Genomic DNA, 16,330 nt, shown 5'->3' with positions numbered 1-16,330 from the left:
TTGTTTGAATATCTCGATTTTACGAGCTTGAAAAACCTGAATAATTTGAATGTGATGATATGGCTTGACTTTGCCTATGACAACTGCCATTAACTTCTATAGATTGCAAATTTTAACATTTGAGTTATCGGGTTTTTTGCACTCAATAAATACCAGACATTTGAGATTCAAAACCATAACTTAAATTCAAGTTTTTTAAGCACAAAAAAAATCAAATCGAGAAAAAAAAAAAATCAAACTCGACCGTTGATAATTCACTCCCTTTCTGTCAACCAACTTATTTGATGTTTTCTTGTATTTACAGAGAAGAGCGAAATGTGCTTGAAGCAGCCAGTAATGGAGCTTCTGCATCAGTTGGTTTAGTAGCCAACATTGCTGCCAATTTGATTGCATTCATGGCTCTACTTGAGTTTATTAATGCAGCGTTCTCATGGCTGGGAGGAATGGTGAACTACCCAAAGCTAACACTCCAGGTAAGATTATAGAGACAAAATAATTATTTACAAAACAATTAATGCAAAAAGCAAAACATGTACGGTTATTTTTAAAAATAATTAGCAGGATTCCCAGCAATGAGATTTTTTTCACAATTTAGCAAATTAGTAAATGTAGATTTTTATGCATATATACTGTAAATTAATAATACAATAATTTGTTTTTTTTTTAAAGCTAATCCTGTCCTACATATTTATGCCAATTGCCTTCATGATGGGAGTAAGATGGGATGAGGCTGACAAGGTGGGCGAGATGTTGGGGACCAAGATCATTTTGAATGAGTTTGTGGCCTACAGGCAGTTAGCAGAATACAAGAATTTGCGTTTATCAGGAACTGAGGAATGGATAGATGGACAGAGGCAATGGATATCGGCAAGTACACCAAATAATTCATAGCAGTTTTTTTTATTTAAACACAATTATTGCATGTGATTAAATAAATACAATTAGGACAAGTTGCACATTGGAGAGACAATTCACTCCAGTATGAACGCAGTCAAGAGTGCAATTGAGCTAAAACTAACACAAATGTTGCATAAGTTGATGCCCTTCATCTAAGATGTCTGCTTTGAATACTTTACAAGGATGACTATAGGGAACCCTGGACATAGCAGTAATTTTAGGGTTCCTACAGGAGGTTTTGTCAACAGGCATGACAATCTTTTGCCAAAAGAATTACATTCTAATCAACAGAAGAAACAGGTATCACATGACATGTTTTAAGCTGTATCCCTGGAGATATTTCACAATAAAGGGATTTGCAGTATAAATAGCATTGCTGAGTTCTGTCCTGATTCCATTTGGAGTGATACGGAGGGGTATTTATGAGGTTTCACGACCTATGATTTGAATGTTACAAGGATCTCAACATATTTCCGCTATTAAATAGATGCAGATTTTTTGGCTTAAAATAGTTGTGCCTGTTACTTATATGCTATTTTAAGTGCCAGAAATGACATGAAATGACTTGCATCCACTTCACAAAAATGCTTTATACTGTAGTAGACACAAATCAGTGCGCGGCCATAGAAAAACCTGGAATACAGGGGAAAAATGTGGCAATGTGGAAAAAATTTGCAAAAATTGCATTTTGCACACTGAAGCTGGTAATTAAATGCCCCTTCATATCTAGGTTTTTATAGATGGGGATGGACAATGAATATGGTGTTCCACACTTACTAAGCCTAACATGACTGGTTCAAGGTGTTCCACATACATACTTCTACTACTTACCAAGCAGGATGAATGAAACAATAAATATCTCACATTGAAACTATTTCTGACCATTAAAAACATTTTTTTACATTCTGTTAAATTTAGCTTTACTGCCATTGGGATACATGGACACCATGGCTGAGAGCGATTAAGTTAATATTAATCTATATATGAATACTTCAAAGGAATTACATGTGTATGACTCTCTTTATGAATAATCTGTATAAAATATAAATTGTTATATATGGATGGACCCTCCTGACCCTCCCCTTTATCTTCTGTATCCTCCATCTTACTTATTTTAAAAATAAAGAAAGATTAGACAAAAAAAAGTTTAACTTTACTGCCAAGATAGCCACTCTTCTTTTATATTTCATTAAATTTTTTTATTTTACATCACAGGAACGGGCAGAGGTTATCACCACATATGCTCTTTGTGGATTTGCCAATTTTAGTTCTATTGGAATTATGCTAGGAGGGTTGTGTAAGTGCATTTTCTTTAATATGATTAAAAATGCATTGTTTTTATTACATGCAAAATGTTATCCACTTTGTGGATTTTTAACTTTAAAAAAGCATCTATGGATAATTCTAAATTTTCAAGAGTAACACAGTTCCCTGACTTCTGATTGTTGGCAATGATAAAGAAACACTCCAATTTAAAGGCGGATGCTGCTAAGTTCTTACTGTAGTCTGAAGCCCAGAATATTTTAGTCATTGTATGTGGAAGCTGTGCATGCTGTCTATAAATTGTCCTGCACAGGTCCTCTACTTTGGGGTTTTACAAATAATACATTAAATAAACTCAGCAGTGCTTCTGGGGCTGCTGCCGCACCATCCCACCCGCTCTGTGCTAACCTCTTCAGCAACGGAGCGGGTCCTAGGGGGCTTCACCACTTGTGCGCTATTTCGCTATCTGCACTAGCGGAAAAAAACGGAAATTCACCTCTAAAAGTTACCAGAGGTGGCTTTTTAGTTCTCACCTTGCCTCATGGCAGCAGTGGCCCTGGATAAACCCAATATGATTGTTATGCCACCAATATGGATTCATGCAACTTAGTTACCATCAAATACCAGGTACTGTTTTATTATTACAGAGAAAAACCAATTACAATTATTTGCTTAAAATGGATCCCATACCTGTATTATGCTATATATAGTATAATTATATATTACCTATGACACTGGGCATTATGCACACGTATAATGAAAACTCCACCACTATAATATGCATTTATATATATAAAGTGGGTGTGAGTAGTAATAAGCATGTGAAATGAAAAATAAGTGCTGTTCTTAATAACCTTTTACCTAAAATATCTGCCACTAAATCTGTTGGCACTTTATTATATAAATACCTTTCCTTTTACTTTTAATTGTTCTAAAACCAGAATATAAGGGTGGTAATTTCTGCTTGCCCCTCTGCCTTTGTGTCCCCTTAAACAAAGAAGAATATGATTATTTTGTTTTACAGCTTCTATGGCGACTGAGCGCAAGGGTGACCTTGCCAAGGTGGTTCTTCGAGCCCTGTTAACTGGAGCCTGTGTATCATTTGTCAATGCATGTGTAGCAGGTAATAACTATAGAATATAGGTGTAAGCATTTAGTAGACAGAGCCCTGCTGTCAGAATAGAAAGCTAATGATGTAACTGTGTCTTTTAGGAATTTTATTTAGCCCTCGAGTGATTGAAAACTGCAAAGATTTATTGACCAGTGGAAATTTCATTAATGAGACAAGCTACACTTTTTATTTTTGCTGTAATAATCTTTATCAGAGGTAAGGTTTACTACTGCTTTATCCTGCTTAATCTTACATAGCGGGACATTATTTTGTGCAAGAAAAACTCATCTGCTCTGTATGAACATTTTACAATTGGACTGCTGGCATGCCAAAATATGTGTATGTATTTATTACTTTATATATGTGGCACCACTAGTATACATGAAAGTATACATATTTTCAATACAATAGAACAGGGATGACAAACATTGCAATAAATAAATATAAAGTGCCATGGAAGGAAGGAGGTTTCTTGTCCCATTTAGCCTACAATCTAAATGGGTGGATAACATACAAGAACAAATAGGAGCTATAAAGTAAGGCTCTGCACAAAGGTTTGGGCACTGCTCCCTAAGTGCCAAGATTGACAGAAAATGTAAAATCTCAGTTTCTTTTTGAAGAGATTAAGGGATTGTTTCTTATGGAGGAATTCAGCAATGGGATTCCAGAGGTAAGGGCAGAAGTTGCTACAATAATAATAAAGAAAGTGAGTGGCCCAGGACTGAGACAGGGCATGAACGTAGCAAAGGTTTATAACAGTCAGTAAACAGGAAAGTTTTGTTAAATGGGGAAAATTTTAAACTGCTAGGAATCCTTCAGGATTCAATATTTGATAAATCGGTGCCTGTATCATTTGAATTATACCAACAAAGTCATATTTGTGCTAGAAAGAGAGGTATATCTGCAAGTGAGATTTTACTCTGCTTTTTGGAACAATTCTTTCTTGTTTAATAAAATGCAATACATTTCTGGCTTATTTTCTGGAACACTACACTATGTATAACTTAATGGCCAGTATGGTAAGACCCGTATCGCTATCGCTTTCGCTTTCGATTACCCACATGAGTCATGACAATTTTTCAGAACATCTGGCCAAGAGAAAGGAAAACTAGTGCACAATTCGTTGTATAAACTTAACCTAGGGCATGTTTTCTGAACATTTTTTTAATTTGGCCCAGCTTAAATATGGGAATCAATTAAAGCAAATGTGGTTCAGAATAACAGATTAAATCCGTTTATATTTTGTAATATTGTCCCAAAATCTTATGATCTAGAGGTAGGATATGGGGATAATAAAAGCATTATGAAATTGTGCAATGCAAATTCTCCCAATTTAAAGCCCTATTCTTTGCCTGTCAACCAGCGAGCAGCAAAGTTAAAGGAACAGTAACACCAAAAAATCAAAGTGTATCAAAGTAATTAATATATTATGTACTATTGCACTGCACTGGTAAACGTTGTGTTTGCCTCAGAAACACTACTATAGTTTATATAAAAAAGCTGCTGTGTAGCCATGGGGGCAGCCATTCAAGCTGGAAAAAAGGAGATATGGCACAGGTTACATAGCAGATAACAATTTCAATTTGAATCGCTGCCCCTGTGGCTACACAGCAGCTTTGTCTGTATAAACGATGTTAGGGTTTCTGAAGCAAACACACAACTTTTACTAGTGCAGGGCATTAGAACATAATATATTAATTACTTTGATACACTTTCATTTTATGGCATTACTGTTCCTTTAACCCTTTCACTGCTAGCCGTTTTGGTCAAAGCGGAACTTGTATTGCCAGACAGTTTTTGAACACTTTGCACAGTTTCACTTTAGGGGCCTTTCCTCTGGGGGACTTTTTGTGTAATTCCAATTCTGTATCAAGATATAGGCTTCTAAATGTCTAAAAAAATGGAAAAAAAATTATATTTTCCATAATATAAACACATACACCAGAAACAAAAATTATTTTATGGATGAAAATACAACTGATTTGGAAAGTCCCATGTCTCCTGAATGCGCCAATATCAAAAACATATAGTTTCATGGAGATTTCTCACATGTATAGGTTAAACACTCCCAGCAATAAACTACCAAATTTCCAAAGCACTGCTCCAGAAAGCTGCATACTTTGGATTTCAAGGCCACAAATTCCAATAAGGTTTATCCCAGAAAATTACACATTTCAGGAAAGAACAGATTCTGGGGAATCCATAATAGGTAGAACTGTCTGTCTACTCCAAATGATCAAGTCCCTATGCTTTCCTAAAGTTATTGGTTTTTATCAAAATGTATGAAATTTTTAAAAAATGTCTTCAAAGCTTCCAGTCTATAGTATCTTATCTCCTACAGGTCATAAAGTAACCAAATAAAACACCCTAAATATGAATGCCAGGGGTCCACTGAACAGTTTGATGCCCAATATGTATAGGTTTACCTAAGTATGTGGCATGTAGGGGCCCCAATGTGAACATACCCCCATATGATCTATCATTTCTGTCATTTCAGCTCCTGCAAAATCAACACATTTTAATCATTATATGTGGAATAAAGCTAGTATAAAGTATGCTCACCCCAGAAAGCCATATATTTTTGGAAAGTACACATTCCCCCTGAATCTAAAATGGGTACCCATGTCTTTCTACTCCAAAGTACCAAGCTGCACAGCTTTTCTAAAGTTGCCAATTTTGATGATATCTCCAAAAATCCCCTCAAAGCTTCCACTTTGCAGCATCGTATCTCTCACATAGTGTTAGGTACCAAGATAAAACACCCTAAATTTTAATGCCAGGGGTCCACTGAACAGTTTGATGCCCAATATGTATAGGTTTACCCAAATATGTAGCATGTAGGGGCCCCAATGGGAACATACCCCCATATGATCAATCATTTCAGCTCCTGCAAAATCAACACATTTACATCCTTTATGTGGGATAATGCTACAAAAAAAGTACACTCACCCCAGAAAGCCATATATTTTTGGAAAGTACACATCCCCCCGAATCTATAATGGGTACACATTTATTTTTACTCCAAAGTACCAAGCTGCAAAGCTTTCCTGTTTTCAGAAAATCGCCTAAAAATGTTGCAATTTTCCACATTTATCTCACACAATTTCTTGTGTACAAAGGCAAACCACCCCAAATAGGAACACCTAAGGTCTACTGAACAGTTTGATGCCCAATATGCATAGATATACCAAAGTCTGCGGTATGTACTGACCCCAAAATGAAAATAGCGCATATGGATTTCTCGCCTGCCAACTCAGCTTTTGCATATAGAGCCCCCTGTCAGTGTATTATGTGGCGTAACACCCCCTAACTATACAGAGACCCCCAGAAAACCATATATTTTTGGAAAGTACACATTCTGATGAATTCAAAATAGGTAGTTATTTTTCTACACCAAAGTTACACATGGCAAAGCGAACCTAAATACAGATCAGGAATACTAATACAGGGATAAAAATTCAATAAAACCACAAACATTGTGCAAATTAGTGAAACGACAAAATAAGTCACAATACAGTGTAATTAGTGGTCAGAATATCCAATCCAGTAGTCATGCTGTCAAAATAAACAGTTTTTAGGGATATACATGTTTGTGTATACATGTGTGCACATGTGTAAAATTTGTGTGACAGTGTGTATATGAGTGTATATAGGTGTATATAAGTGTGCAAAATGAAAAACAAAAAAAACCTGTAAAATTGTGTGCTGTATGTGTGTGTAAATGTATGTAAGTGAGTGCATAAATGCAAAATATTTACTCTTACCTGTCCTGAAGCTTGCCTGGTCCTGGTGCTCCGCCGTAAAAGGGTTAAATGACTTCACTCTATTTAATACTAAACATTACTTTTCCAACATTCAGTTCTAATGATATGAGGCAAATTAACTGTTAACTGATTATACAATGTCACTGTCTGCCGTTATTCAAATAAAAATGATCACAATAAATGTTTTTCCCCCCATACAGCACTCAAATAGATAATGGAACGCTATCATTCGTTGATGGATGGGAAAACTTGCCTAATGCTATCTTGGGTGCCGAAAATTGCTGCATGTTTTATAATAACTCTGTGTGCGATGCCTGGATATAAAGTTTTATGATCAAGTATGGAACAATCAGATGAGCATGCAAGAGGACTGCACTAAAGAATACAGTTCATTTTTGCATTATCATTCTGCTTTTCTGTCTGCCACATGGATTTCATTAACTGATTAGAGAAGAACTTGTTTTTACCTATTACCTACCTCTTTCTGGAGAAAGCTTGTGTTGTGTATATGGATGCTCCTACCCGAACTTGGAAAAATTGACCCAGTTTACTTCATGTTATGCAGAACGATTCCCCTGCTGATATCTCAGTGTTTCATGCGGCCGAGAATGTGAAGAGCCAGAGTTATTGTGAGGTTTCATGCTAATACATGAAGGCATCTTTAAATGGACAAATACAGCTGTTTACAGCAAAGACAGCAAACATACATTGTTGTGTACAGGTATTGGGCCTGTAATCCAGAATTCTCAGGACCTGGGGTTTTCCGGATAAGGGATCTTTCCATAATTTGCATCTCCATACCTTAAGTCTGCTAAAAAATAATTTAAATACATTAAATAAACCCAGTAGGCTTGTTTTGCCTCCAGTAAGGATTAATTATATCTTAGTTGGATCAAGTACAAGGTTCTGTTTTATTATTACTGAGAAAAAGGAAATCATTTATAAAAATTAAAATTATTTGCTTATAATGGAGTCTATGGGTGATGATCCACAAATATATTATATATATATATAGTTTCTTTTCCAAACAAGAATAGGCGGCACTCAAAGTTTACAAAAATGCAAAAAAGTGTATTGAGTTCATAATAGTAAAAAACATCTTACACAAAGCCTGCATGGCATGATGTATCCAGCAACGTTTCAGGCCTGCAAAGTGCCCTTTATCAAGCTCAAACAAACAATAGCAATGCAGGTCTATCTTTCCAATTAATTTCCAATTAACACAGGATGTGACAAAAGTAGTAGAATCTTAGCAACGGATATACATAATCTATTATACCACATATCCACTTCCTATGTATGTAACGTTTTGCACAAACAATTAGAACACAATATATAAGTTCATAAAAAAAGATACAGACCATAATCTCTAATCCTTTTGGTGCTAGGGACTGCAATTTATGTATATACCAAACTTCTCTATGCTTTAATTTAAAGGAGAAGGAAAGACTAATAAAGAGTAAATCTCAAGCTGCAGGCATACCTTCAGTTCTCTCAATAGTGCCCTTAAGTCTCCCCATATTTCTCCCGGTCAGATGATCAGAAGCCTCATAAGAAAAAAAACTGCGCACTGTAAAGAAAATTAGTAGGGGGCACATTTACTAACCCATGAACGGGCCGAATGCGTCCGATTGCGTTTTTTTCGTAATGATCGGTATTTTGCGATTTTTTCAGAAATTATCGCGACTTTTTCGTTACCAATACGATTTGCGATGAAGTTTTTCGTAGCCATTCCGAAAGTTGCACAAAATCTGGCAATTTTTTCGTAGCGTTAAAACGCGAAACGTCGCGCCTTTTAAGTTTTAATGCTACGAAAAAGGCGCGACTTTTCGCGCAAGTTTTAGCGCTACGAAAAAATCGCCAGATTTTGCGCAACTTTCGGAATGGCTACGAAAAACTCGCGTTTTTTCGTGCAAGTTGTAATGGCTACGAAAAACTCGCGTTTTTTCGCGCAAATCGTATTGGTAATGAAAAAGTCGCGATAATTTCCGAAAAGTCGTAAAGACGCCGAAAAAAATCGCAAAATGTTCGTTTTCCAATCGGAATTTTTCCAATTCGGATTCGAATTCGTGTCTTAGTAAATCAGCCCCTATGAGTAAGCTTCCTGCTGATTGGCTCAGATCCACATTCCTAAGGGGGGGTCCCTCCCTGTACTTAGCATTCTTGAGGGAGGGTGAGCAGGAGAGGGGAGAGAGCTACATGTCTCTGGCAGAGGAAAACAGACACAACAAATCTGTTGACAGAGAAGTCAGTGCAGCATTTCTGTGAGTGCTTATGGCTGTATTTACATAGACCTTTCTGATAAATCTTACTTAGTTTTTACCTTTCCTTCTCCTTTAAGATCCCGATTCCCTCCATATTTAAGGGGTGGAATCCCTTCCAGAACCATAAATTTTAATTGGTCTGCATTATGGTCCTATCTAAAAAGTGTTTAGAGACCGGCAGTTTTAGTGTTTCCCAAATTGATGAAGGATTTATGTTGAGATATGCGTGACTTAATCATCTGAGTGGTCTCCCCAATGTAAAGTCCACAAGGGCAAGTCAACGCATAAATCACATATTTAGAGATGCATATATATATGTATATATATATATATACAGTATATATATATACAAAAGGAGCAGTCCCTACAAACAATCAACTGCCCCAGGTGCTGGCCAGAAGTTTATGTAAATAAGGGGGCACATTCATGAAAACATGAGTTCGAATCCCAAATGGGATAAATTCGGATTGGATACGATTTCTTAAAGGAACAGTAACACCAAAAAATAAAAATGTTTTTAAGTAATCATAATACAATGCACTGTTGCCCTGCACTGGTAAAATGTGCACATTTGCTTTAAAACACTTCTATAGTTTATATAAAAAGTTGCTGTGTAGCCATGGGGGCAGCCATTCAAGCTGGAAAAAGGAGAAAAGGCACAGGTTACATAGCAGATAACAGATAAAACACCATTGTATTGTACAGAACTTATCTGTTATCTGCTATGTAACCTGTGCCTTTTCTCTTTTAATTGGCTGCCCCCATGGCTACATACCAGCTTCATTTACTAAACTATAGTAATGTTTCTAAAGCAAATTACAGTACATTATACTGTAGTTCCTTTTATACGCTTTGATTTTTTGGTGTTACTGTTCCTTTAAGATCGCAAATATCACGAATATGCTTACGAAAAAATCATATTAGTCACAATATTATCGTATTGGCATTCCGAAAGTCACAAGATTTTCGTACCGAACAATCGCAAAATGCAGGAAAACCTTTCCGACTTTGATCCTTCTGTGCATGATTTTGGAAGCTCCAATAGGAATCAATGGCACTGTGCAGCTCCAACCTGGCCCAAGGAAAGTCACAATACTGAAGCTTGAATGAATCTGAAACTTTCGTACTCTGCGCAACAGTACGATTTTGTTGCACAAATTTAGTAGCAAAGTACGAAAAAATCGGGCAAAATATGGTAAAGTCGCGCAAGGCATAAAAAAGTCGCCGAAAATACGCTTGTGTATTAGTAAATGTCCCCCTAAATGTGTACTTCTTCAGGGACCCTGAAGAACACATTTAGTGTTTGAAACGTTGGATTAACAAAGATTTTTTGTTCTTTTTCAAGTCCCTGTGCGTGCGGCACTCTGTTCTTCATTTATATATATATATATATATAACAATCATGCGAAAGTAGGCCGCTCCACACAGGACTTATGATGAACAAAAAACTTTTATTTGTAGAATATAACAATTACTTGTTGAGTAATTGTTATATTCTACAAATAAAAGTTTTTTGTTCATCATAAGTCCTGTGTGGAGCGGCCTACTTTCGCATGATTGTTGTATATATACATGAGGACTGCACCCAGGCAAGTTTAACTTTGAAAATCGTGAGTGCCTACCCTTTGGATTCTGTTCGTTATATATATATATATATATATATATATACATACAACAACAAAAATGTATGCCCACTTGCACAGATTATTTAATAAATGCATATAAATCATTTTCTTTGTTTAATCCCCTTGTATTACACTCTTTAAACAGATGGATAAACAGACTCTGTATCCAAGGTGATTAACCAAAGAATATGATTAATAAATGTATACCACTAGGACCTTCATTGATACTTATTTGATGCATTTTATTATGTCATTTTGCTAAATCTTGGTCTATAAATTAGATTTTATATGATTGTATGTGTTTGTATGGGACTGTACCGTTGAATTTTGCATACCATACATGACCTATACCTTTGAGGGTGGCGTAAAATAGATGTAAACAAATGTGTTAGTTGCTTTCTGGTTGATAAAGGGGTGGGTGCCTTGAAACGTTGCGCTTGTTTGCTGTATGATTAAATTACTACAGTAAACACTCTATTTCTAAAACTGAATTTTACTAATGGTTGGACTTTTTGGTATTTTAAATAACGTGGTTGCAAAAGCAACTACATTTGGTGATTGGCATGTTCAGTGGTGTAATTATAGTGGAAGCAGACCCCACAGTCATGGGGGGGGGGGGGAGATAAACATATTTCCTAATTCAATTCCAGATTTTCCCATATCAATGACGTTTTTCATACCATGGGATAACCTTTTCTAATGAAATTTAATCTGACCCTTTGGGGGGAATTCACAAAAGTGAAAATAGCCCTTTTTTGGAGTAAAAGTGGTGGTAAAACTGGTATAAAATACTTTCTCCATATTCGCAAACAGAGATCCTAAATTCTCAACTGTTGTTTTTCAGTTTTTGGTGAAACAATATCTTCAAAATGAATTAAAGTTCAGTGTAACTACATCATTTAAATGTTCTATATATATATATATATATAATTAGGTATTAGCAGCCTATTGTCATCTAAAAGACAACATTTAAAAACTGTCTGTTTAAAAGACAAATTCACAAAAGTGGAGATAGAGATTTGTGAATAAGGTGGAAAATCCGACAAATCTATCTCCACTTTTATTTTGTCTCAATATCAGCACTTTTTGTGAACTCCCCCAATTTGTGTCTCATGCTTTGCAGGATTTGGCAAGGGAGATGTGGGGTAGTGTGTGGTGATGCTGAACTGTTTTACAAAATCAAAATAGAAACATGTGTGGATCTTTGTTTTTGTATAGCTAATATTTATTATGTACAGGCTAATTTACTAACATGGGTATTTGTGCAGTTACCTTTAGTGACAGGAAAATGGTTACGCTTATTTTTATGCTTGAAGTTAATTGAAACTAACTAACTGCTTATTGGCTTCTATTAGTAACTGTACTGATACAACTTATCACCTGTGTTAATAAATCAGCCTGAAGGCAGTATGATTAATATGTGCATTGCTTACAGCACAGTATCCTAGTATAGAAACCAGGGGAACCATTGCTTCCATTTATAGGGTTCTTGTGCCCAGGTAAAAAAACAGTCAGTAAAATCAGAACTAAGGAGCAGATTTAATCCTTTCACCTGGCATCACATATCCCATGCTTTCTGACTTTTACCTATGCAAACAGAAAGGGTCATTTGTAATTGCTAGTCAAGTTGGCACTTTTGAACACAATTTCCCATGTTTTTTTTTACCGACAATGCAGCAAAATTGGGCTGCTAGGGGGAGATACACCTGACACAATTGCATAAAATTCCCTACTGCCCTTCTGCAGTATGGATTTGTAGGGGTAAATTTGGTAATCGCACACCCCAAAACGATGTATTATAAATAAATAATCTCCTTTAAATGAATTGTCACACACATCAACATTAAAAGGCATACCGTACTTAGGGTGAGGGTGAAATAACATCCATAATTCTATAAAAAATAGGAAGACATTAGACAATTAGAGATGTGTTATCATTTATTATTGCACTTACACGGTACCAGGTGACACACAGTAAGTGGTCAGATATGTACATTTCGTCATAGACATAAGAGGTATGGTTATTTAGCAAGAATGGGGTAAATTGTTTCCATTGTGAGTGACTGCTTTTATGCTTTTTCCTATTGAAATGAATAAAACTCAACATGGAGGGAGGCCTCTAATAGCAAAAATAATATTAGGCACAGTATTTTGTATAATGTATAATTGGAAGACTATTAGAAAAGTTCAAAATAAGGGCTGTCCAACTGGAGAGACACAAGGTGAACTGAAAGTCCCAAGGCAATTTTATATTCACAAGCCTTCCCATAGAGTTTATTGACTAATTGGTCCATGTAAACATTGGGCAGTGCTACTATGGCTCAAGCAAAATTTCACATATGTAAAATATTAATAGTGAAAGGACAGCTTCATGCAGAAATTTTACAGAAGATAGTTACTCTTTTAGTGAAAATGTGTTTTGACCAGTCCAGTTTTAAGAAAATATTGATTCTATGTAACCAAGAGGTATGCAACTGAACAAATCTTATCACTCTTAAAAAGCAGCATGGTTTATTTGGTGGTTTGGCTGCAAAGTGCAAAGTATTGGTGAACCCACTATGCAAGGCAATATTCTTACTCTGCATTCCTGCGTGATTGCACTTGCAATACAGTTTGCATCTTATTAGCTGTACCAAGCAAATAATTAAGGCACAAGTTGAGAGATTATCAGTTGGGGCATTGCCGAGTGTGTAGTATTATAAACTGTTTACTCACAATTCAACTGGAACATATAGGATTACCTGTATGGAATCCATAGAATTACTACCTGTACCTCATGCCCTGTTCTGAAAAATATGCATAACCAGCACATTAGCACATGGTTCAAGTATAGGTGAGCAGTAGTAGCACAAGCACTCTGCTTAATAGCCTTATAGAGTTCAACCCTCTGCATGCTGTTGGCCATCTTTCTGATCTATGCTACAAATGTATGGCATAAATCAAAGAAGTGACCAAAAACAGCATCTCCAGCACCCACACTATGCCATAACTTTTATGTTCTATGGCACTAAAAGGGGTTAATAGCTGGGACCCAGGATATAAAAGAAAGAAAAAGAGAAGAAGAGAATCACTCAATCACGTTCCCTTGGCTGTTGCAGTTTTCTGCCAACATAAGCACCGGCCCAGGGTAAATGATTACAATCACTGGGGGGTGCCTAACATTTCCTTCTCCTTTAAAAGCAAATATCTTATTGGTTGTTATGGGTTACTGCTCCTGAGCCTTTATGCCTTTATTACATATGAGGAAAAGAATGATATCTTCTGGCCACACAATGCTGGAGCAGATTCCTGTTGTGTAGAAAAGGGAATATAGTGTACCAAGGAAATTTACTGCCATGAAACACAGCTTCTTCCAACTATTATAACTATGCAGCCCTTTGCATATGAACAAATTGATGGATTCATTTGTCCATATTCTCAAATAGTTTTTTTTTTCTTTAATAGCAGTTAAGAAGTTTAATGTTCCTGTATGACATAATGAGCCCACTCTTCTCTGCATTTCTCGGTAGAAACATAAAATGGATACCCATGAAAATACACATTTTTGCCTATGTAAATGATAGCACAGCAATTCTTCATCATAAATAAACTTTATTCATAAAGCATCAACTTGCAGCACTTTACAAAAAAGTTGAACAATAAGAAAAGACACAGAGACAAACAAGTTCATCCGAGTTAGCAGTCAGAGAACTTTGGTTTGGAGCACGAACAGGAAATAAAATTATATCAACATCTTCCTAAGCTAAGGATGGATTTCAGTTTATAAATACATAGCTGTACACTAACACTGTCAGCCTTTTCAAGATAAAATGGGTATTAGGTCCAACAGCTTTTAGTAAGTGGGTAATTAGGTGCAATATGAAGCTGATACAGATGTACAAGAGAGCTGCTGGGCTGCAATAGGAAGTTCTCCTTTGGGGAATCTCAGCCTCATATCAGCTTATTATTGTGGGCAGTGTCGGACTGGCCCACCAGGATACCAGGAAAACTCCAGGTGGGCCCAGGTATAAGTGGGCCCTCCTGCTCCTGACCATTTGGCTTGTTTCGTGGTCATTCCCTAATTCTGAATAGGAATAACGAGATGGAAGAATACATGCTAGCATGTAAATTAAAGAGACTGGGAGAATAAAGAGGTTGGGTGAGGAAAAATAGTTTGGAAAGCCGGCCTAGGGTCTAAGGTTTTCTGGTGGGCCCCTGGGGTCCCAGTCCGACACTGATTGTGGGACATGTCATTTTGCCCCTCTGTGCCTTAGGCTTCAGCAGTTAATAATAGATAAGGACTTGCTACCTCTAATGAAGGCAGCCCCATCTGAACCAAAAGCAAATGTTCATATAATAAAATCTGAGACTCAGATGTGTAGATTTTTCTGTATCTATTTTATATTACTTCATACTAAAGGCATTCCTACAATATTTAATCTTGTTCATCCTCAAGAAACCTATGTGCAGGAAAGTTGGGGTTAACCAGTGTAAGATCCAATTCATGGCCTCAAACACAGTGCTGGAGTGTTAACTTCATTACTATTATTATTATGCTTTATTTTATAGAGCACCAACATATACACTTATTGCTAAACCCCCTTTCCCGGTTTATTTGTCTGAAATTAGGACATTTCCCACTCCCTGAGGAGTTTCCCCAAGGGAACTGCAAAAATATAGAGACAAAAATGACAAGAGGAAAAGATTTAAATAAGGCTACACAGCTGTAAGTAGCATTTCCTTCTCTAATAATATCAAACCCTGACATTGTATCTGTGTCTCTATGAAGTCTCATATATGCTTCTATAATGTCCTTGCTAAAGCAATCTCATATATGACAGATTTAGTTCTGGTATTAGTCTCTTAACTGAAAACTGAAATTGCATAAAAGTGTTTAAAAGATACAGATTTAAAAAAACAAATATACAAAAATGTGCAAATACAAGCATGCCAGTATCAGAGGTGGCTTCAGTAAATCAGGCTAAAGCACCCACAAGCAATGCATGAACTTCAGTCCAAACTTGAGACAAAGTGACTGTGTGCGGTGCATTTCAAGGCAGTTCTGAAGGCACAGTATGGGGCCGAGTTGGATTGGCCGCATTACAATGAAACAAAGATTTGGTCGTAATGCGTCCAGAGTATGAATATGTTCTACAAATCCTGTCTGTCATTAGAGCTTGCATGTTCTCCAGAAAACATTATCTATATGTGGCTTCTCTATGTGTGACTTTGCTATTTGTTTTCAGTATTGTTTATGTAGTAGAGAGGTGGTACCTCTGGTATTTGCCAGTAATGCATTGCCAGTCAATTTCCTGTGGTCACTTTGCCTTTAGTCATCCAAACCCACCTATTTTGCTGCACAGTAGGGTCCAGAAGTTTCATTACCTACAGCCTGATCTCATACAATACAAGCCGTTTCCACTCCAC

At 36.4% G+C, this 16,330-nt stretch overlaps 1 protein-coding gene across 1 annotated transcript in view; it reads left to right on the top strand.

The window, feature by feature from the left end:
* The window catches only part of slc28a2 (solute carrier family 28 (concentrative nucleoside transporter), member 2), a 31,476-nt gene extending 23,510 nt beyond the window's left edge, over nt 1–7,966 (top strand). Inside the window, exons 13-18 of the mRNA XM_002934569.4 lie at nt 305–473; nt 670–867; nt 2,113–2,194; nt 3,185–3,283; nt 3,373–3,487; nt 7,236–7,966. Of these exons, the coding sequence (XP_002934615.3) occupies nt 305–473; nt 670–867; nt 2,113–2,194; nt 3,185–3,283; nt 3,373–3,487; nt 7,236–7,359 (787 nt within the window). The 3' untranslated portion in view covers nt 7,360–7,966. The remainder of the gene's footprint in view (nt 1–304; nt 474–669; nt 868–2,112; nt 2,195–3,184; nt 3,284–3,372; nt 3,488–7,235) is intronic.
* The last annotated feature ends 8,364 nt before the right edge of the window (nt 7,967–16,330 follow it).

This window comes from Xenopus tropicalis, chromosome 3 (assembly GCF_000004195.4).
Source record: "Xenopus tropicalis strain Nigerian chromosome 3, UCB_Xtro_10.0, whole genome shotgun sequence".
Taxonomy (NCBI): Eukaryota; Metazoa; Chordata; class Amphibia; order Anura; family Pipidae; genus Xenopus; species Xenopus tropicalis.
Note: the sequence above shows the minus strand (reverse complement) of the source record. Positions and strands in the feature narration are given on the sequence as shown.